The sequence below is a fragment of the Sciurus vulgaris genome, assembly GCF_902686455.1.
Source record: "Sciurus vulgaris genome assembly, chromosome: 1".
Taxonomy (NCBI): Eukaryota; Metazoa; Chordata; class Mammalia; order Rodentia; family Sciuridae; genus Sciurus; species Sciurus vulgaris.
The window spans coordinates 69425249-69449259 of NC_136461.1; the positions used below are offsets into that span (position 1 = coordinate 69425249).

The window sequence follows — 24011 nt, forward strand, 5'->3', positions numbered from 1 at the left end:
GAAATGATTTTCTTATAAGTTTTATAAAACTGGAAGCTTTCCATTAGAAAAGACTGTTTTTGTAATCTTTTTTGAACCAGGAGTTAAGTATTTTAATATATTAAGCATTTTAATTGGAAGTTAACAAAATATATTAAATTCTAATAATGTTTAAAAAATTATTTATACATATTTGAACTCTGGATTGTGATGCATGTTTTAATAACTATTCAAAAAGCAATAAAATCTTTTTTAAAATTGCCTTGTTAGTCCTAGAATTTAAAAACTTATTTTTTTCATTTTAGCTACAAAATAGAACATTTGTTGCTTATTTTTGTACATTTTCAGACATTCCTTTTGTCTGTTTCATAGATTTTTTTCAAATTGAAATCTAATAAAGGTTTAAACATGATGATTTTCTATTATGTACACTTTATGTATTAGATTTTGTAGCATTTAGATGATATTACTAAATCATAACTGTACTTAAGTGTGAAAATGTTAAAATCTTAGAATATCAAATTTCTATAATTTTTCAGAAAATAAAATTGAAAAATTTACATATTTCCTCTAATAAATTAAACATAGTAGTTTTATCTTTACATAAACATGAAGACATTTAAGGAAATACCTGTAATGCAAAATAAAAATACTGGTGTTTTCCATTCATGTGTAACTTTGGCTTTTGATTTGAATATTTTAATATAAATATGATTGAAACTTTTTGATATTCATGTTTAAAAAGAAAAACTAGCACCCATTCAGTAAAATTATTTAACCACTGAATTATATGTCACCATTAAAAACATTTATATTAATCCTCTTTGAACCAGATTGTTGATTCTAAAGACATTGCTGTTTTGACCAAATACAAGTCAAAGCAGAAAAATAGGTTTATTACTCGTGTCAGAGGCCTCCAAGAAAAGCTAGTTCAGAACCAGGGAAAAGACTTAACCTAGCCAGTTCAGCACTTGTTAGAGCACCATCAGAAATGCTTTGCTGTCTTTTAGTAGTAGTTGCTGACCTACAATAGCTGTGGCTAATATAAGAATAAAATACCTGTGTCTTGGAAACTATTTGAATTACGCTTCAAGAAAAATCTTTGTTTATCTCTGTGCTAGGTAAGATTTGGATAACAACTGCAACACATTAATTTGTTTAAGAATATATTCTCAGAGCACTTCTCTATTATTATAATCTCCATAGGAATTTAAGGTTGATTGATGCTTACATTTTATAGAATTATGGTGGCGTAAAACTCAGAGATAGGGTGACCCATTGTTAGTGAACTTACATGCTTTGCTTATTTTAATGATGTGGTCATGTACCTTCCATGTGCTTTATTTCTTACTAGTTTTGTTTACTATATTACTAATAAGAAGTATATAAATCCTCCTGAAATTTCAGCCTGGAAATTGTAACTGACTTGTTTAAATGAGAATACATTAAAAAAACCCATGTATTATTCAATTAGTATTGAACAAATTTTAAGAATCTTAGAATTTTCTTTTTCTAAGGTTGCATTTTTCTAAAACATTTGGGATTTTTAATAGTTTGAGTATTCCTTAAAAAATTAGAGAATAAGTATCAGAGCACTTTAAAACAATACTAAAATGAATAGCATGCAGTGAAGCTATTGCTTAAGTATTTTAAGAATATTAAGAATCTTGTAGATTACATACACTAATGACCTCATTCTCTTTATTGCTTGTTAATTCTATGAAAATCAAGAGGAGCATATCAAGAAGGTTGCAATTAAATCACCACAATGTTAACTTTTAATTGAAAATAAATGAAAATGTAGCTTCAATTTGTTAGCTTAGTTAAAATTGATTTTGCCTGTTTATGAAGAAAAAAATCATCATAAACTCCTATATAATTATAAAATTGATATTATTAGACATTTTTTGCACTATTCTTAAGGTACTTTTTCAAGATGGGTGTGGCGGCACATGCCTGTAATCCCAGGTTCTTGGGAGGCTGAAACAGGAGGATCCCAGATTCAAGCCCCAACAATTTAGCAAGACTATCTAATAATATAAAAATAAAAAAGGGTCGTAGATGTAGCTCAGAGGTAGAGTGCCCCTGGGTTCAAATCCCCAGTGCCATGAAAAAACCAACTAACCCATTACCTTTTCAATATTGCATATTTTTCTTTAAGACTTCTAATATGTCCTCTTTTCTTCCCTCTAGTACTGTGGATCGAACACAGTTCCTCGCATCTGTTAGGCAAGCACTCTACCACTGAACTGCATCCTGACTTTTTGATTTTATTTTGAGACTCCGTCTAGCTAAGTTCCTCAGTCTGTCCTCCAACTTGAGATCTACTTTAACCTCTTGAAGAACTGGGATTATAGGTGTGCACCACTGTGCCAGGCTAGTATGTCCTCTTATAGAATATTTTTTTTCAGACATTGTTTTAATAATTTTATTTTTCATGTCGAATTCAATGACTGAGGGTTTTGTTCTTCTTTGAAAGTCTTTTTCATTTGACTTCCTATATAAGCTCTGCTTTTAACCACCTAAAAAGGAGCCAAGGCAGAAAGGTAGTGATTAATATCAATGTATAGTTTTTTTTTTTTTTTTTGCGATGCTGGGGATCGAACCCAGGGCCTTGTGCTTGCAAGGCAAGCACTTTCCCGACTGAGGTATCTCCTGAGCCCCAATGTATAGGTTTTTTAATTTAATGTGTAGTTATTATGTGGAGGTGTTCTTTACAGTGTTTTCATGTCATACACTTATTTGAATTTTTGGCATTACTCAACTCATAAATATTCCTTTAATTATTTATTCTGATGGTCATTTATTACAACATAAGAGTGATCTTTGCATATTTGCTTACTTTAACCCACAAAATAGAACTTTATTCTATGTATTTTTTCTGAAAAGGAAGATGGAATTTTACTTGGTTAGTGTACAAGACCTGGATTCCATCCCCAGCACTGCAAAAACAACACACAAAAAATGTTTTAATTAAGCACCTTAAAAGACATTAAAGAATGTATATACACTGCCATCTTAAATAATATTAAGAGAATAATTTTTAAAAGGGGGAAAGTTAGGTTTTATAGAAACAGGATTTGTATGGGGTACTACCTAGTACTATTCATGTCTTTGATTAGTCTGTCATCCTACTTGATTTCATTTAGATTTCTTTCATCCCAGTGTAAGATAAGTCAAATGTATGATAGTTTTTTGCCAGGATTTGGCATTGTTTCTCTCTCATTTTTGACTGAAAATTAGGCTCTTTTATATAAATTTATAAATTATTGCATTGTTTGTGTGTCTTGATTTTTTTTTTCTTTTTCTACTTTTCTGTTAGAATAGATGACAGGTATTTTTGTAATTTTGCTATTTTTTGGTCATCAGTTTATTGCATAAAATAAATTATGGAAGATTAAAAAGTATCTCAGCCCTGGATAAGGAAGGATAGGCTTTTAGGTAGGGTTGTATCAATAATTAAATTAGCTGGAAAGTCAAACAAAAAATGTTAGGAGGAACTCCATAAAACAGCACATAATTTTGGCAAATAGTTAAAATTTTCATTAATACTCTGTATAAAGGTTCACTTTTGGACAATAGAGCAATTATGCCATTCAGCAATTTCTTTTTCTTTGCAGCATTGAGGCTCTCACACATGCTAGACAAGTGCTCTACTACTGACCTATGTCTCAGCCCTTATCCTGTTAGTCAGCTGACCTCAAACCTGTGATCCTCTTGGTTCATACTCCAGAGTAACTGGTATTACAGGTGTGCATCACTGGCCATGGTGCATTCTGAAAATTCAAAGCTCTGTTTATTGCTTCAAATATCAATTTCTTATTTATTAAAAAATTGCAATTTTGATGCTGAGTGCCTATGAAAGCCTCTGTATTTTCCACTGTTTTAATATGCTGTCGAATATGGGTATGGGCTGGAGTTGTATCTCAGTGGTAGACATGCATAAGGCTCTGGGTTCAATCCCAACGTGAGTATGCGTTGAAGCAAAAAAAAAAAAAAAAAAAAAGAAAGAAAGAAAGAAAGAAATTTAAATGGCAAAGATCCAAGTTAGATTTTTTTTTTTTTTTTTTAATCCTTTTTCATTCTGGTGTGGAAACGGTTTTAAAGGTAGGTCTGCTGTTCTTTCTTTCTTTTCCAAGATTTATAAATTTATTGGAATTTGTGAGTTTTCTTTATATGAATTTTTTTTTTTTTTTTTTTTTTTTTTGTGGTGCTGGGGATTTAACCCAGGGCCTTGTGCATGCGAGGCACTCTACCAACTGAGCTATATCCCCAGTCCCTTTATATGAATTTTTAGTTTGATTCTTTGACAGCACAATAGATAACAAATAATAAATAGAACAGCAGAGCTTTTGTTTTAATACATGTAGATATTATAAATTTAAAAAATATTAAAATTGTTCTTAATTCTAAGTATAATCAGAAGCTTACCTTTGTCTTTGGTTAGATATTTAGCTGAAAGGCAGATGTTTCAGTCTTTGGAATTAATTTACATTCCAGACTATGAATCTGACTAAAACTTCTTAAATCATCTTTTCATTTATAGGGACATTTATAGGGTTCAGTAAAGATCATAATAGTAAACTTGAATGAATAAATCTTGATATTTGACAGCCTTGTTATTCTTCTGTTGTACAATTTATTGTTTTCTTTTTCTTTTTTTTTTTTTGCATCAGGGATTGAACCCAGGGCACTTTACCACTGAATCACATCCCTACCCCTCTTTATTTTGAGACAGGGTCTTGCTAAGTTGCTTAGTGCTTCACTAAGTTGCTAAGGCTGGCTTTGAACTCGTCATCTTCCTGTTTCAACCTCCCAAGTTGCTGGGATTATAGGCATGAGCCACCATGCCTGACCCAATTTGTAGTTTTGTTAAGGTCACAGTTATTACCAAGCTAGAATGATTTGAGTTTTGCCATTATCCTACCTCTTGTTCCCAATTTTGACAATCTACATTAAGATGTACAGTATTGGGAAATTCTTGTTTTATGAAAAAATTATTTTTTGAGAGTCTTATTAAAATAGAAGTTATATGGAAATTATCTTTAACATTTTTTATTGATGTATAATATATATTAGTGCGAGTCATTGTTATGTACTGTTACGCACACAACATAACAATGTACCAAATTTTGAGAAAAATCTGGTATTTTATTTGTGGGTATAATTTGTTAAAGTATGTTATGCTTCTGTAGTTAATAGCTGCTATTTCTGACAATAAGGTAAGAGCTTGGATTTAGTTTAACAATCCACAAATTTATAGTGCTTTGGATTTTACTTTCGAGATGTTATTTTTGGTTTCTTACAATGCCACAGAGGTTATTGTGGCAACACATGTGGCTTTGAAAATTTGACAGAACTTCTGGTATTGAGTTTGCCAAAATTATCAGACCAAAAGTATGCATTTACTTGCACTGGTCTTAAAAAGACTGTAGTTTTAAATACTGTGTTTTATCCTTTCCAAGAATAATTTACCAGTAAGTACATTTTATCTAGTTTACCATTAATGTCTGGGCTTTAATTCTGTTTATTTTAGATGAACAGCCATTTATAAAGATCTTGAATGGAGATCTTACTGTCATACAAAGATTGTACTCACTAGGTTCATGAGACAAATAGGACATTTGCACAAATAATTATAAGGTACAGACACTAATGACATGACAAAATTCAGCATAGTGAAAAAGCTGTGGAAATTTAGGGTAGGTGGAATGAATTAAAAATGAATGATATGAAAAGGTGGAATGAATTAAAAATGAATGATATGAAAAAATAGATACCTTTAAGTGGATCAGAAGGGAGAGGAGGACTGCAGAATGTTGGCTGCTTTTGGTGGAGAAAAGTGAAGGGATGAAGCCATGGGAAAACAGGCCAAACCTGGTGCCATAGAAGGAACCGGTGTGGATACTACAAACTGCATCAGAAGAGGAAGGAGATGAAATTGGAATGTTACTTTTGGGACATGTTTATAAAGGGCCTGTTCTCTTAAGATTGTGTGGGCTATGAAAAATTCTTTATATTTTCAAACGTAGTAAGTTTAATTGCTGGCTCCAAAAGGGTTACAACCAATGAACCAGAGTTCAGAAAATATTGGAAGAAATGGAAACTGAATTAGAAGGTGTGGGTAACAGCCTGGTGAGAGGCAATGACAACAGACAAATGCAAGAAGTTTGTATGATAGAATGGGATTAGACAACAGGAGTTGATTATCAAAGTCTAGAACCAGTGTTCTAGACAAATCAAATTATTCATTGCTCCACAACCTGTTTGAGAGTAAGGGAGAAGAAATGAGCACTTTTTTTTTTTTTTTCCTGATAATACGTTGAACTGCATACGTTACGTTTACAGAACACTAGTCCTCCCCCACCTATTATTCCATGTTAATATGTATATTTTTAATGGGATACTTGTGAAAAAATGCGGTTTTGCTTCCTTTATAGATGTATCTAGAAATTTTTTTTAAAGTTATGAACTTGCATGTATTTAAATGATATTTGTTCAAATGTTCGTATAAAGTAAAAAATCATCTCAACTAGGTTTCAGGCTGTAGGGTCTAAGTTTTTTTGGTTTATTTGTGTTTTATATGAAGTTCATACTAGGTAATCAAGACTAAAAGTCATCTGTCATAATCTAGAAAGAAGCCTTTATTGTGTTAAAGAATACCTTTGTCATATTAAACATCTTGATATTCTGAATTGTCCAGGATCATATTAGTAGCATTCTTAAGATATCTGTGAACTACTAATTTAAGTTTTTTCGATACCAGTCTGCCTCTGTTCAGGACGTTTAGGAATATCTTACTTTTTTAAAAAAATTCACTGCAATTTATCTTTATTGAGACTTTCTCTTTTTTTCATGAATTTCTGGTATATATCTTATGGTTACATAGAAAATTTTCCTGTTCTCATTTTGTGGAAAAGGAAAAATATTTACTCAACAGCATTTCAGTTTCTTTTACTCAGCAATAGGTTTTAGTTCTATAGCCGATCCTTAGTAACATGTTAAGAATGGATGACAAACCCGAAGAACAACCTAAAGCAACGTAATGCACCTATCAGTCAGCACCTGTCCATCAGTGATTAACTCAGAGCAGGCTCTCAATACACTTTTTTGGGGGAGTGGGGGGAGGCTGGGGTGCTGAGAATGGAAACCAGACCTCTTGCATGCTAGTCAAGCCCTCTACCACTGAGCCACACCCCAGCCTATACATTTCTGTTTTTTGATTTTTGGTTGTGGGGCTTGAACCCAGGGCCTCCCATTTGCTAAGCCAAGCTGTGCCGCTGAACTAAACCCCATCCTTTCAATACGCCTTTGAATAAATGGTTATCATTGATCATGAAGATCACAATAAATTACAGTAGAATCTATCCAATTACGGATTTTACTCATGGATACAAGAATGATAAAAATTATAATAAAAGCATCGTAATACTGATTTATATTCAAATTTGTCATATATGGGAATATTCTTACAATACACTGTGCTTCAGCTACAGTGCAAAGAAGAGCTTCCTATGTGCAAACTTTTCGGTAAATTGTTAAATCTAGTGAACCTTCGTTCACAGGTTTAAGTAACCTGTGTCTTTTGGAATGCATTTTTCACTGTTTTGGATCTTTGTTTTTGTTAGAGAGATTCTCTCTCTTCTTTTTCTCAGTTCTGCTCAAGGTTTTCTTTTTTTCTTTTTTCTTTTTGGTTGGTTGGTTTTATGATTTTCTGTTGTGGTTACCTTCCTTAGATCATAAATCAGTAATTGACCTGAATGGCCTTTATCAAATTGATGTTCTGATGTTGAAAATAGGAAGCATTCACCTGTCCATCTGAAAATATCACTCCCTTTTGCTTTTACTTCTTCTATAGAACTAAATGAAAAAGATGAGTAGTTTTCCTTCATTTTTCCTCACTTTTGTAATCTGATGCCTGATGAAGTTACCATACAGAAAGCATGCAAGTAGGATTCTTTTTGTAGTTCTTCTCCCTGACCTACAATCACAGCTCTCAAGTCCCTGCCCCCAGATCATCCTAAACATTAGGATCCTCCCACGTTTTAACAGCTTTAAAAGGAAGTCAGCAGAGGATCTTGTGAGAACTGTGTCCTGGTATGATAGCTTCTTATCTCCTTTTTCTCTGAAAGGATCAGTCATGCCGAAGACATAGATATGCGTAAGGTAATCAGAATGAGATAAAGAGAGGTTAACTGAATATTCTTGTTGATACTTCAGTGTGAATTTTATTTATTTACTATAAAGATAAAAGCAATCCTTAAAAATGACATTTTTAATGTTTATAAGATAAATTAATATAAAGAAAGCTTTTGACAATATTAACAAACTTATGGCTGAACTATTATCAATCTGAAACATCTAGTCACTTAGCAACCTGCGAGACAATAGCATTTAATATTTTATATATACTTACACAGGTGGCACAAATTTTTAGCATCAGAGATATTTTCTGGCTTGCAAGGAGCCCTTTTTCTACAATTTCTTTCTTCATTGGTTAATTACATATCACAGGTGGATTATCTTTATCTTTTAATTGTGAAATGATAATTTTTTTGGAGGAAGTATGGTTTTCTGCATTCCAAAATGTCTTATATTAAAATCTGATTAAAATCTCATTGTGCTCTTGCATTCACAGCAGACTACTATAAATTGCATTATATGAAACTGAATAATAACTATGGTTTGATTTAAAGTATTAATAAAATCTAAATTTGTACATTGAAGCTGTAGGGTTTCAGGATTTTAATTTAGTGAAATGCCAGAACAATTTCTTGTATTTAGTTTGATGAGTGTTATGTGAGAATCGCTTTTGCCAAATTAGGACAGACAAATATATTACACCATTTATAGAGTCTAATTATTAAAACTTGTTAAATTCCATATTTATTATTAGGATAAGTCTTGTAAATGAGTTTCTTAGATTTATTGTGAACGTTGTTTGACTTATATATTGAAGTGAATTAGGTTGCAAATGCTGGTCTAAGGAACAATGAGAAGTAAGGATTTGAAAGTAGCCATGATTTTCTAACAGACTTTGTAAATTACAAATATTGAAAAGATAATCTATAGTGTTTAGGCACTATAGACAATATCAATGCTTTAACTTATTCGTTTTTTTAAGTTATTGATGGACCTTTATTTTTTATCTATTTATATGTGGTGCTGAGAATTGAACCCAGTGCCTCACACATGCTAGGCAAGCCCTCTACCACTGACCATAACCCCAGCCTGTGTTCTTTGTTCAGAATGGACACAAAACTATTTTCTACATATGTTTCCCTGTATTCAAAAAGAGTAACCTAGATTTTTAGTGTACTTTTTTTTAAACTGAATATTCTTTTATATCTGATTTCATTTGTTCTTTTTAGATATATATGACAGTAGAGTGTATTTTGACACATACATACATTGGAGTGTAACTTCCCATTCTTGTGGTTGTACTTCTTATTTAAAATTGAATTTTATCAGGTCTATTTAATATAAGCAGTTTTATAATTTTACATTTTGTAGGACTTTAAAATTTTAAATTATCTTAAATTATAAATTGTTTTTATAGTATTTTTAAGTATTTCAGAGAAAAGTTTCATCAAGGGATTATTCTGCTAGAATTTGGGCCTGAGTTGCAGATTTTTCTTCCCGGTAATTGTGAACCTTTCTGCTTTCTCATGCTTAGAAAGAGAAGACTGAGTGGTTTTTAAAATTCTCCCTTGAGGGGTTTATTTGATTCCGGTAAATGATGAAGATGATAAGGTATTTTATGCCAAACAGTGATGAAAAAGTAAACTTCCTGACAGAATGCTCATTTGTTTTCAGTCTTACAAATTTACACTCTTCAATATTTAATTATTTAATTGAAGGAAAATTCTGCTTAGAAAAAAATGTTGAAAATCTCTTCTGGGACATCTCTTTAAATTTGTTTTAGTTTAAAAAATTATGTTTCTGTTTCACACTTGAGTTCCTGAGTTCCAGCGACTTTCTTCTTCCTCGCCTCTATTCCTATGCAGCTTCCCATGCTTTCTCATGTTCCTTCCCATACCTACCTCCCTGTCTCTTTCCTCCTTCCTTCCCTCCGTGGTGTTTATGATATGCTAACTTTTTGTCAGGCATTATGGAAGGTATGTAGGCAGTTAAATGAAGGAGCGGATTAGAAACAGTCAAGTGGTGGGCTGAAACTGAGTTTTGGAAAGGGAAATTGTTTGGCTCAGGGAGGCGTGGCAGAGAGGATTGCAGGCAAAAGTAAAAGGTACAGAGGTCTGGTAATCCTTCTCTGGTCCCAGAACATAAACCAAATCGCCATAATATTTTTACCACCCCAGGAAATAAAATAAAGAATGCTCATTCCTACATATAGATATGTTAGATAAAAGAGAATTCATTAAAAATTATATGATTTCCCAGTCAGTTTATTGAACAGTAAATATATTGATCACCAGGATGTTACACTACTCATCAAAATCAAGATTAAAGTGAAGAACAAAAGCCAAGGGCCGTAGGAGCGCTTGCTTTCTTGATTGCGCTGAAGTAGTTTGTAAAGTTGTGTACTTGCCTCATCTTCATATTCTCTTCATCCTTGCATTGCTTACAGTATCAGGATTTATTTTTAGTTTTTACCTTGGTTTGAAGAGACTCACCTTGAAGAAAGATAAAAATTGAAAATGTTGACAAAAGAGATTTATTTATTTATTCATTGCAGTAGTGGTGACTGAACCCAGGGGTGCTTCACCACTGAGCTGCACCCCAAGCCCTTTTTATTTTTTACTTTGAGACAGGGTCTTGCCACATTGCTGAGGTTGGCCTCAAACTTGTGATTCTCCTACCTCATCATCCAAAGTAACTGGGATGACAGGCATGCACCACTGTGCCCGGCTGACGAAAAGATTTAAAGAACAGTTTCAAAGTTTAATTGAATTGGCATTATGAGATTATCAAAGAAATGACACAATGACTACAGGAGTCCGTGGAGAGAGAGTTTTTTTCCACTTCGAGACAGTCTGGTTGACTTCATGGCACAGTTGGTTTTTAAATGGTCTCTATAGAATGTTTTAGGTAGAAAGGAGAGGAACATTTTTTATGTGGATAAAAAATCTTGAGTGAAAGTCAGTTTGAGAGGCATATTTAGAATTATTGAGGAAATAAATTTGTCAAGCAGAGTTTTGGATTAAGTATTTTTGAAGTCGGTTTGGACTGTTTTTCTAGTTTTCTTTTTTACTAGGTTCCCCCCCTCCGCAGTTTCCCTATTGCTGAAAAATAGATTGGTTGTGATACATTACAGTGAGAAAATCATTTCTGTACTTGTGGGAAAATAACGAAAACAGCAGTTCTGAGATCTGCCTTTGTCATCATGATCCCACATGTTCTTTTTTCTTACATAAAAATGAATTGTAGGATTGGTTCCAGTTTTACACATTTTAATGGTTTAGAGTGAAATTAGGAGGATTAAACTAATGAAAGTTGGCAAGCTGGATGGAGGATGAGAAAATAAGCTCTGAGATTTTTGCAGACGAAGAGGTTAAGGTGGGGGGAAGAAAAGGAGTGAGTGGGAAGGGTATTGAGGGATTTCAGAGTAAGAATCAGCACCACAGTGAATGTGCCAACACCTTAAGATGAAGTACCTTTTGTATTACTGGTGCTATGTTTTATTTAGGATGAGTAATTTATGTATTTTATTTAAGATGAATAATGCTCTAGAGGATTTTTTTAGCTTTAGACACTCTTAGCGATGGGGCTAATTTCATTTATGTGTGTATATATATACATTCATGTTTAGGAAGCTTAGTTCAAAAACATCTGTTACTTCATGGCAGATATGATCTTTTTCTTTTACTATTTCACACTAATGTGTTTCTTTGTTGTAGTAAGTTAGCAATTTTAGAATATATGTATAATTCATGCTTAATTGGTATATTGGTCTAGAAGGTTTTCCAGGAGACTAATAATGGAGTAGAGGCTTCTTTAATACATATGAGTATATAAAACATTATTAATGTTAACAGATGTTGCACTTTAATCCCTTAGAATGATTGTTTGGTACCAGCAGGAGATTTATTAAGACTGAATTGTGTGAAATTGTGTGTGCATAAGCTGCTACTTAGATTGTAAAAAGGCTATTGAAAACTGTTAAAAAGTTTTAGCTGTAATTGGCAGAGAAGTATTAACTGTGCTAAAAGAAGTATGTGTGTATGGCTGGCCCGTGTGCCTTAACCTTTTTATCATTTATCTTCTTGTATTAATGTCACTGAATTATTAATTCATGAGCCAGGGTGGGAAGGGTGAAGGCCCCATTTAAATGTGTGGCAAATTTATCCTTATCGCCAGAAACATGAAAAAAGTCATTCTGTGTTATCTCTAAAATGGAAAGGACATTTTAAAATTTCATTTACAGTAATCCACTTCACTTCCAGTAAAACACCTAGATTATTACCACCATAATATAATGCTCTTATTAAAAATTTGTAACCTTCTCTACTCTTTTGTCTTATATATATATATAATATTGATAGAAGAGTTTAGCCTTCATTTGTTTTAATGCGATACCTATTATAGCTTAAAATATTATTCTTATGAATAGTATGCTTTAGTTTGCCTGTTAAATTAAAAAAATTAGATTTGCAGAAAATAAGAATATTTACTATAAAAGTCACAATAAATGTTTTTTGGTGGAAGGAATTCTAAAGCTCTAAAAATACTTCTTAAAGAGTGCATACATGATTATTCCTAGTTACTTGAAATAAGATTAGCGATTTTGGTCTGGTAACTTTATAGAAGAAAGTAAATCAGAATTTAGTAGTTTGCTGTTGAATACAAATGTGGAAGTGGGACATAGCCAGTATTTCATAAGGGTGAGTAACAATGGTGACAGATTTAGGAATTTGAAGCCACTTTTACCAATAGCTACTTGAAATTATTATAGTAATGCTATAATACCTCAGAGGTCTTATGCAAACCTCATTACTTTTCATTCTCTCATTACTTACTGTTTTGATTGGTTTTATATCCTCTCATGCCAAGCAAAGTAGTCAGATAAGTTGCTGTAGCAATGTCTTCTGTTTTCTGGAATTTACTCGAAACCTTGTAAGACTTATCTGTGTGGTTCTGTTACATGTACTGAAATGTTAATTTGTTTTGTTTTATGCAGCTTTATCTTTCTCCTTCCAGCTTGGTTATTTACCCTTATGTTAACATTGTTAATTTATTAAAACAATACATTACATTACTTTGATTGGTTTTGCAGACATTCACAGTTCTTAGTTTAGTACTTGACTGAAATTATCACTTGAGGTTATCTTGGCCTTGTACTTGTTCATTTATAGCTGGGGTTGGCAAACTAGGGCCAGCCGGCTGTTTTGTAGGTTAAGTTTTGTTGGCATCCAGCCATGGTTATTAATTTATACATTCATTGTCTATGACACTTTTCATGTTACAGTGGCAGAGTTGTGTAGTTGTGACAGAGACTATATGGCCATTAAAGCCTAAACTGTTTACTATTTGATCTTCATAGGAAAAATTCCCTGATCCCTGCCCTGATAAATATACATATATAGTATCAGTCTACGTAATTTGTTGGTTTTCATCTTTCCAAACATAATGGAATCTAATTGATTTTAAACTTGAGATTTGTAAAATCACTAGTTATCATTTGTAGGTTTGTTTTTAGGCAGTTTTTGCTTCTTTTTAAATATGTATAGTAACAATGTTAAGTGACTATATATCCATTTAAAAAATTGTTTAAAGTATTACAAAACTACCTTAGTCATTCACCAAAGAGAGAAGCTTGGCTAGTAAGTTAAGCTTCTAGTCAGTTTTTCTCAGCTTTTTATAACTAGTTTCTTTTATTAAGCATCACTTTTATTACTACTTTAATGTTATTTGAAATTTTAATAGATATTATAAAATTATATTTTAAACTTGAAAAATTCCTTTTCTGAAAACCACATGCCTCTCTACTCTATGATCAAGTAAGAAACAAAAACACCTTAGATGTTTCCAACACACCTGCCTGCCTTCTCTGCCCAGTACTGGGGGATTGAACACAGAGGCACTCTACCACTGAGCAACATTTCCAGTCATTTTACTTTTGTTTTGAGACTGAGTCGTGCTGAATTGCTGAGGTTGACCTTGACCTTGGAGGTACTCCTGCCTCAGCCTCCCAAGTATTTGGGATTCAGGCTGTGCACTGATAATTCTATTTGTTAATGAACTAAAGGTTTTCTTTAATTTTTCAGTATCTCACCATCATCACGATCATTTTAAATGACCCAGTTTTTTTTTTTTTTTAATTTCTTAACAGTGTGTCCATAAACTCTCCTCTTACTTTCCCAGCTTAATTTCTCAATGTTCTTTAGTGGAATTTGCTCCACCAACCACACAATCTCAGCCTGATATTGTAAGCCAATCTGTTCTGTTCATTTACTCACATTGTAACTTTAATAATGTTAATTAACTTAATTATTCAGAAATAATTGATATGTTCCTTTTTTTTTATAACTCAAGAAAATCCTGTTATTTTGAGTTCTATTAGTAGACACAGATATAAAACAAATGGAACATAATGGCTTATTGGGGGCTAATCCCAGGGAAGACCAAGAACTTGTTCTTCTTTGAAGGTCTCTGCTGTCTTTTGATCATCTTTAGTTTTCCCAGGAAGATGAATTGCAAACCATGTGAGCCGAGTTAAGTCTCAGGCTACTTTATTTTGACTGCAAATATAATAATCTCTAAGTAGGTTTTTAAAAAATATTTTTCTGAAATAGCTACTTCTTTAGATGTAATTTAAAAAATGGAAATTAAAATAATTCCTGAGATATATCTTGACAGAAGAGGCAAGGTCTACATTAAATGTATTGCAGAATACCCTAAATGCTTTCCTTAAGATTACTTTACGTGAAATCAGTACCATAATGGGTAAAACTAGGGAAATGGTAGAATGTAGTTTTATCATGTATTTCTACCTTTATGTATAGTTCTGAACTTGAGGTCTGGATGCTTGTGAAGTATCCCAAACCTTATAGGGGCAGGTTAAGTATGTTCTTGATCTGTTTCTAACTCTCTGATAAGACAGCACTGGTTGATCTAGGTAGATACCTCAAGGATATACAGATACAGAAACTGCTTTTAATTGTCTCTTCATTGTGGTAGGAAATGTATTTATTGTCATTACATTTTAGGATTTTAGTAGTTATTATCGAATCTTTTTGATTTTAGTCATTTTCCATTATATTTAATTTTCCGTAGAAGAGTATATACTTCCAGAAGGTAGCAGCTATATTTATTTGTGTGTATATTTTTGTGGTACTGTGGATTGAACCCAGGGCCTTACATATAAGAGGCAGGTGCTGTACCACTGAGCTATACCCCTTGCTCTTTATTTTCTTTTTTGAGACAGTGTTTTAGTTAGTTAGCCTTTATATCACTGTGATCAAAAGACTAACCAGCACAACGGAAGAGGAGGAAAAGTTTATTTTGGCTCAAGGTTTCAGAGCTTCAGTCCTTGGTCTGCCCACTCCATAGCTCTGGGCCAAGGCAGAGGGAAACAGCTCAGGACTTGGCTACTAGGATGCAAAGAGAGCCCCACTCATCAGGGACAAAATATAAACCCCCGAGTCACTCCCCCAGTGACCTACTTTTTCCAGCCAACACCCTACTTGCTTATAGTTAACCGCTAAGTTAACATATATTAGTGGGTTAATCTACCAGTTAGGCCATAACTCTCACAATCTAATCAGTTTCACCTCTGAACATTTTTTAAACTTTTTTTGGGGTGAGTGGGTTGTACTGGGGATTGAATCTAGGAGTGCTTTACCGCTTTACATTTCTAGCCTTTTTTAGTTTTGAGATGGGTTCTAACTAAGTTGCTTAGGGCCTCTAAATTGCTGAGGCAGGCCTAGAAGTTGTGAACTTCCTGCCTCAGCCTCCTACATCGGTGGGATTGCAGACATATGCCATCATGCCCAACTCAACTCTGAACATTCTTGTATTGTCTCACTCATGAACTTTTGGGAGGATACTTAGTATCTAAAACATAATAGACAGGGTCTTGCTAAATTGCTGAGACTGACATCTAATTTGACAATCCTCCTGTATCAGCCTCCAGCATAGTTGGGATTACAGGTTATTTCTTTAGGCTTTAACACAGAACCAGTTTGTACTCTTTTTTTTTTTTGGCGGTACTGAGGATTGAACCCAGGGCCTTGTGCTTGTGAGGCAGGCATTCTACCAACTGAGCTATATCCCCAGCCCCCAAGAACCAGTTTGTATAGGAAGTAAAAATAAATAAGTAACATTGACTTCAGCACCTACTATTACAAATATCCAGGTGGTACCAACTAGGTATTAGTTGACTTGACTTTGCCTCCATGCAGTTATACTAATATGGCCTACTTTATTTTAAAAGTAAGAAGTGCAAGTTTAGATAACTGTATAGATTGGCATAGTTTGCAAGTGAATTGTATTGTTGATTTCAAAAGGCAGTGTACTACGTATACATAATAAAATTTTCTTCAGCTTCTTGCTATATATTCTGTATACTTAATTTTTCCTACTTATTTTTAAGACTGTTTGACATACTTCACTTAGATTACCTCATTACCTCTAAGAAACCTCTGATGGTGATATTGATGATCTAATATACAACAGATCCTAGGTCATTATTATTTCATTTAGTGGTTGTATATATAGACCAAGAGGGAATTTGAATATTGATTCAGGGAATGGCTAGTAACAATGATTTATGAACAACAAATCCTGTGCAGTGAGCCAAATGTAAGATTGCATCTTATAAGCCACATTTAATTTTTTCTTTTATGTTTGCCTAAACAATGATTAGTCTAAATCTCATAGATGTTAACATTAAAACATTCCTTCCATGACTTTTAAGGTGCATTTGTTAGTTTGAGTTGGAGGTAATATTTGTTTTTCTGACTTACAAGCTACTTCTCAGGTAGTGTGGTTGATAAGATTTATCTGTCTGGAAAAATTTGTTAATTTATAGCATGTAATTATAAGCACTTTAAATATCAACATAAATGAGTAGAATTAAGGTAGCTCAACTGGAAATACTAAAAATTAAGTTAATATGTAGCTATCATTACCTAGGGGATGTTAGTTTTACTCATGTAAACATTGTGAAAATCAACTCATTATTCTTTTGTTGTTTTATCACTTTCATAATCACAAAATGTTCTATTTCTTTCTATCTATCATCTATCTATCTATCTATCTATCTATCTATCTATCTATCTATCTATCTATCTATCTATGTCTCTTTCTTTTTGTACTGGAGATTGAACCCAGGAGTGCTTTACCACTGAGCCACATCCCCTGCCCTTTTTATTTTGAGACAGGATCTTGGTAACTTGTTTAAAACTTCACTAAGTTGCTGAGGTTGGCTTGAAACTTTCTCGATCCTCCTGTCTCAGCCTCCCAAGGGGCTGGGATTATAGGCATGTGCCACTGTGCCCTGCTTCATTTTTTTAATTTTAAAGAAAGATGTAAAATGTGTAATGTAAGCTTATCTGATTTATTTAGTTAGTGGAAATGGTGATTTTAGAACATGGTCTTAATTCCCAGTCCTGTTATCTACTTACTCTCTTGAGCAGGTGACATATCTCATTTTAAGGTAAAGGGGAGATTTTATTTATATATATATATATATATATATATATATATATATATATATCTCCTAATTATGTTCCAGGAAATAATACCTTCTTATTCTGATGGGTTATTTTTGAGTTAGAATGTAATCTCTCTGAGTTTTATCAAGTAAATATTGCAAATAATAGGTGCTCACTAAACATTTGTGAGTAGTGTGGTAAATAGTGGAAAAATGGTTTTTTAGTTAGTTTGGATTGCAACCTTGCTTCTGCCACTTAACTAGCCAAGTAATTTCAACTAATTACTTCACCTCATTCTGACTTCCGACCTTTGTAATATTTACTTTGCGTTTTTATAAGGCTTAGTGATTTGTATCTGATGCAGTGTTTCACAAAGACACTTAAACTTTTTCTAGTCATAGTACCCATAGTATGTATTCGACTCTAAAATTTGAATGAGAATTTTAGACTATTATAATGTCGAGAGAAATATGGCATAACATTTTAAAATTGGAGAGGATTGCCTTTTAAAAGTAGCTTTCCCCTGCTGGGCTTACATCTGTAATCCCAGTGACTCAGGAAGCTGAAAGACAGGATGATCACAAATTGAGGCCAGCCTCAGCAACTTCCTGAGATCCTGTCTCTAAAAAATAAAAAGAACTGAGAATTTAGTTCAGTGGTAAAGTGCCCCTGGGTTCAATCCCTAGTACCAAAAAAAAAAAAAAAAAAAAAAAGCCTCCTTTCCTTGTCCCTTGACCTTTACTTTAGAGTGGACAGGTTGGGGTGTATTAATTTCTGTGTTATAGGAGTACTGTAATTAAAATAATTTTGGTATGAAGTTTGAGGAAGTCATCAACTTTTCTTGATATGTAAGGCATATATCTTTTTAATTTTTTTCTTTTGAAACTTCAATTGAAAGTTTCCATGTAGTCAAAAAATGTCCCCTATATTGGTTTGAAAGTGACAGCTATTTGTTTTTATTATTTCAACTGAATGGATTTTAATGAAGAGAATGGCAGACTGCCCTGGACTTGCCTGTGGTGTCCACAGCTACAAGCCTCTTTTGCATGCTCAGCACGACTCCTAGATATTATAGCATTTAGCAGATGTAATTTACTAGGAGTATTCCTGACTTCTTTCTGCTCCTCTAAGCCTTCTCTTAGGAGAATTCCTTCATGGTGAAGAAATTTCAGTAAATGATAAGACCAATGATAAATATTAAGGGGAGTATTCCATAAATAGTTTAATTAAAATACTCTAGACTTGATGTCAATGCCGGCAAAAATGAGAAAAAGGGAGAGTGTGGTGACTAATGGTTGGCCACGTGGTTTTAGGATCTCTGTCAGCACTTGCAACCCATCCCTGATGCTGTCCTTGTGAAGCAAAGAAAATAAACTCAAATCCAAATGGTATGTCTGGAGTGAAGAAAGCCTTTCTGATTAGTGATAGCCCAGGTTTGCTTAGCTGATTTACTGAAGAAAAACTCCCGGAGGTGTTGATGTTTTCTCAGATGCCAATGAGAAGGGGAAACTTAGACTTTAAGGATGACACATGAAATATTTCTACATGGTGAATGCTCCGGTTGAGTTCCCACTAAATAGATATTAAACTGTAATTTATTTTTCATTTTCTATGCCTGTGCATGGGACAGAGTAGGGTTAGTATCATCCAAAGTAGGATTAGTATCATCCTTTCTTGTTTTTTTTTTTTTTTTTTTTTTTCCTGTTGTTGTTGTTAAAACAGAACAGCAGTTTGTTTTACTAGCAAATTATGTCCTATAATGATTATAATTTTATAGTGTAGATAAGATTAGAATGACTGATTTTGTAAAGCTATCTTTAGATTTCATTTAGAGTTCACACACACACACACACACACACACACACACACACACACACAGTGTATACAATTTTAGGCTTACCCAGAACATAAATGTTTCATTTTACAGCATTAGTGCACACTAGCAAGGATGGGTGACCGGTAGGTTCTTGGGTAAGTGCTTAGGTAGCTTTTGCTTTGCCTGCTCTCTTGTTTATCGTTTTTCTGGGCTTAATAGTCATTGTTCACAGTGGTTTAGTGTCCACTGTGATTAGAAATCAAGATAAAACTGTCAATATGAATCTAATATCAACCTAAGTTAACCAGTTTTTGAAATTTTTAGTTAAATTTTCTTTTCCTCTAATTAATTACAAATAATGTTATATTCTCCTTATTAATGTTTATCAGCAAACAGGTTTTTTTAATGTATTTGCTAAATAAATATCACATCAGACTTAATGTGATTTCTTGGTAATGTAACTCGAATATGTGACTGTAAACTGGTTGTTGGTATTTTCCTTTTAAATAATTTTGCTGACAGTTTAAGGTACAGGATATTTATTATAGCTAATAAATATCAGCAGGTTACTGTCTGAAGACTCCAGTTGACAGTACATTGTAAGTAGTGTATAAAACATTGAAGGCTGTTGGGATGTAAACAGTGCTGAAGTGGATTCCTGGAAGTCGCTATTCAGCTTTAGAAGGGTTGGTAGTAACGATGCATTAATTGACTTTTTACATGACAGAGTAATAGGATACTTAGATCTAAAAAAATTGTGTCAGAGGTTTGGTAGACAATGGCTTGTGGTGCAGAGAAACAAGATAAGATGAAATTGTTTGAATCTTTTTATTTGGAGGATAGAATAAAAGCCTTGGTAGGATGCGGTGTGTTAAAAGTGACTTGGATTTTTAAAGATAATCCCTGATAGTTTAAGTAGAAATGTGCTGTTTCTATTTTTATTAAGAAATCAGCTGTTAAACATCTTTATCAGCTCGGTTCCTCCTCTAGTTCATGCTAAGTTCTCTGATGTTCTTGTGCGGGGGGGGGGGGGGGGGGGGGGGAGAAAGAGGTTTTCCAAAGGAGGGGGAATTAAAATACAAGTAAGTTACTAATGTGGGACATTGTTTAAATTAATCTTTCCTGTTTGTTGAAAGGAAATTTAATAGCCCCTTTCTGATTTTGTTTTTTGTTTTTGTTTTGCCTTGTGAGAAACTCTTGAGCTTATTTTTGCAGGTATTTAGCTTGAAGGATGATGGTCTGTTAGCTGCATCTGTGTCTGAGTGCCCTTTGGCTCCAGCTTGGTTTAGGAGCAGTGCTTTTTGGGGATTAGTTTCATCATAGTTGATTGTTTATTCATTCTATTCTTAGCTAACTGTGGTTTGCTAAGTATTTCAATTTTCATTAACATTTGTTCAGTGAAGGGTTGTTTTTAATTTGAATCACAGCAGTAAAATCTTTTGACTTAGTTTTCAAAATTGCACTTTAAGTTTGAACTTCTGGAAATAATTTTATTTGATATGAGAGTGATTGCATATAAGTTGTGGAATTGAGAAAAATAAATTCGATATTCTTTTTACTTATTGCATCCACAGATGAACTTAAGCTTTATTTGCATATAGGAGCCATGATTTTATACTTTCCAGAACCTGTTTCAATTTGACAGGGTGTCATAGTGGACTGGAGTGTACTTTTGTGAATTATTTTTCACATTCTCAAGCCTTAAGAATACACTGAGTGTTAGACACAGAGTCTGTTCATGAAGCTTTCTATCCTGCCAAAGACCACAGTAGAGGTCTTAGTTGTGTGGTTTCCTTCTCCTTTTCCTCTCACTAACAGAGGTTTTCCTATTTTGGCAGCTGTTTCCTACAAGGCAGTCATCAGTCCCTGATTTCTTCCTTCCCTTTCTTCCCACAAACAAGGACTCTTTCAAATAGCGGGTGACCAAATACAGAATGATCTTGGATTGCCTTAAGAAAATGGAACTGTGTTGAAGAGTTGTACATGCAGGCCAGCTGCCTCTAGGCATTAGCTCATTGAAATCAAAGTACCGGTTACAAGTAAAACTTGCACAGTCAAAATTCTTGGAATATGGAACAGTCCAGAGGGTCACTCAGTTTTAGTTGTAGCAATTAATGCACTTCATCCACGTATTAAAATTACTCTAATTGCTTTACTGGATCATTGAAAGATTGTAAGGTGTAAGAAATTGTTTATGGATTAGCCTTTGGATGTGTCCGGCCATTAGCCTTTTGCTTTAACTTTCATTTTTAAGGTAGGAACTCTGCCGTAGCAGATGTAAATTGCAGTGTTACTTTAGATTGCCTTTTGACTAACCTTAGGGAATTCAGTGAAAAATTGAACAGAAAGAGCCAGCTAGTTCTACATGGATGTGTGTCATGTCTCCATCAGATCGATTTTTGATGTGTTGTTCTTTTTGTATTTTTTGGCATTTAGAAGAGGATGCCTGTCGCACTTGCTTTTGTTTTTGTCTTGTTTCTTTCAACAGAGAAGCATCTGAGGTGTTCGCAGAACTGCATAATACCAACAGTGACCCCTGTCATACCTAAATGTCTTTAATGTTTTCAGAGAGTGTTAAAATTGGACTGATCATGGGCCATGGTATAGAGAGAAACAGTTGTATCTCAGACTGTGGGCATAATAAAACAAACTCCTTATTATAGAAATATCTTGCTTGTTTCATCTGATTTTTTTATGGATCTTTAAAATTAAACTTTGGATTCTTTCATTCTTTTTTTAAATTTTCTTTTTTTTTTTTGGTACTGGGGATTTAACACAGGGGCAATTTACTGCATCCTCCCACCCCCTTTTTTGTCACTTTGAGACAGGGTCTCACTTAAAGTTGCTTAGGGCCTAGCTAAATTGCTGGGGCTGGTCTTAAACTTGTGATCTTTCTGCTTCAACCTTCTGAGTTGCTGGGATTGCAGGCATGGGCCACCATGGCTGGCCTAGATTAATTCTTTTACATTCTTTCTGGTGTGTTTGTTGATAAGCCATGATTGTGCCTTTACTGTGTGATAAATGTTTCAAACCATTTAGAATCTGATTGCTTTTCCATCAAAGCCCCATTATAGTGAATAGAACATAGTAAGCAGCTCCTGTAATTCCCTACGATACCTGAAGCATGCATTTGCTGCAAAGTTGTTCAGATGATGGGAAAGAGAACTCAAAGTTATCAGGAGAATTTTGTTTTCTAAATTATGTTTATGCTTTAGTCACAGCATCTAAATTATTAAGAATTGTCTTATTTGAACTACCAACACTTCATAATGGGGAGGATGGGAATCCCTTACCGCCCCACTTTATATACCTCTTAAAGTAGCGGCTCGTTAAGTGTGGCTTGAGAAAACTTGATATGAGTATTACTTAGTAGTATATAATAGGAAACTACTTTGAAGAAAGTGTAACGTGTTCCCTTCAAAGGAAACATTTGTGATTTCTTTGTCCTCAGTGGCTAGACCAGGAGACTAGATTTATTTGGAAATTGCCTTCATTTTATGTGTATGATAAAGCTAATGTTATAATGCAGTTCCCTATACTACTCTAGAAGGCAGTAGAACTCTTGGGCAGAAACCAGCAAAAGACCTAGTTCCAGGTTATCCTAGGATCCAGAAAACACATTTCAAAGTCATACTCCTGAAAGTTTTTGTATCTTGTTTGGAGAACTGAGCCCATAAGAGCTAGTCAAAGTTCGAATTGACTCTGGGTTTGGTATTCTTTGTGGTCTGGCCCCCCAGTTGTTTTAAATGATTGGTAGGTACATCCTTGGAGTGGTGCACTGATCATGATCTTTGGGTTTTTATTTGGGCCTATATTTTGTTTTTAAGTCACACCTTGTTGTGAGAAAGAAGAGCATATGAAATCTAGAAGTTTGACCTATCCTAGAATGACTTTCTAAGTTTTTCATGTTTTTCTAATAAGGTAAGAATTTATATACCTTTACTGTTACTTTATATCGTAAGGCTCAGGTATCCATATTTGATTTAGAATCAAATGTATTTTATACTTCCAAAAAGGAGGGGAGGGGAGAAAGTTGTTATTTTTGTATTTTCTGTGACATAGCGGGATCATAAAGTAAATGATGGATTTGTTTGTTTTTCAGATATGAGGATCAATGATGCAGACTGCTGGGTTCAATGAAGCTGGGCATTTATAACTAGATTCATTAAGGAATACAAAGAAATATCTAAAGGGATCAATAATGGTGTCTTCTGGTTGCAGAATGCGAAGTCTGTGGTTTATCATTATAATCAGCTTCTTACCGAATACAGAAGGTAAGACACAGTTTAAATTTTATTCCTTAAGTCCAGAAGAACTTCAGCTATCCAGTCTTCTTTATGTGAAAATGGTTAGAATATTATTTTATTATTCTAAAAGAAGTGCTGAGTTCTTTTTTTGGTGGCTGAATTATTTCTTTACACTGCTATAAAGTATAGAAAGTGCTACATGTCTGAATTTATATTTCACATAAATTTGTGAGCTATAATTCCAAATAATCCTAAAAAATAAATGAAATATTTGGTATATATTTTACATTTATTGACTGTATTTATTCTAGTAAATTTGAAGTATTTTGTGTTTTTTTTTTTTTTTTTTAAGTT

The 24011-nt window shown here is 33.6% G+C and overlaps 1 protein-coding gene across 17 annotated transcripts in view; it reads left to right on the top strand.

Annotated features, from left to right (window-relative positions):
- The window catches only part of ADGRL2 (adhesion G protein-coupled receptor L2), a 623949-nt gene that overhangs the window by 454344 nt on the left and 145594 nt on the right, over nucleotides 1–24011 (top strand). For 16 of the 17 annotated variants that reach the window (XM_079147428.1, XM_079147427.1, XM_079147430.1 and 13 more), the window contains one exon: nucleotides 23513–23684. In XM_079147428.1, coding sequence (XP_079003554.1) covers nucleotides 23612–23684 — 73 coding nt within the window. In that variant the 5' untranslated portion in view covers nucleotides 23513–23611. Of the gene's footprint in view, nucleotides 1–2172; nucleotides 2356–23512; nucleotides 23685–24011 lie in introns of all 17 variants that reach the window. The other variant, XM_079147431.1, reaches the window with a different exon arrangement.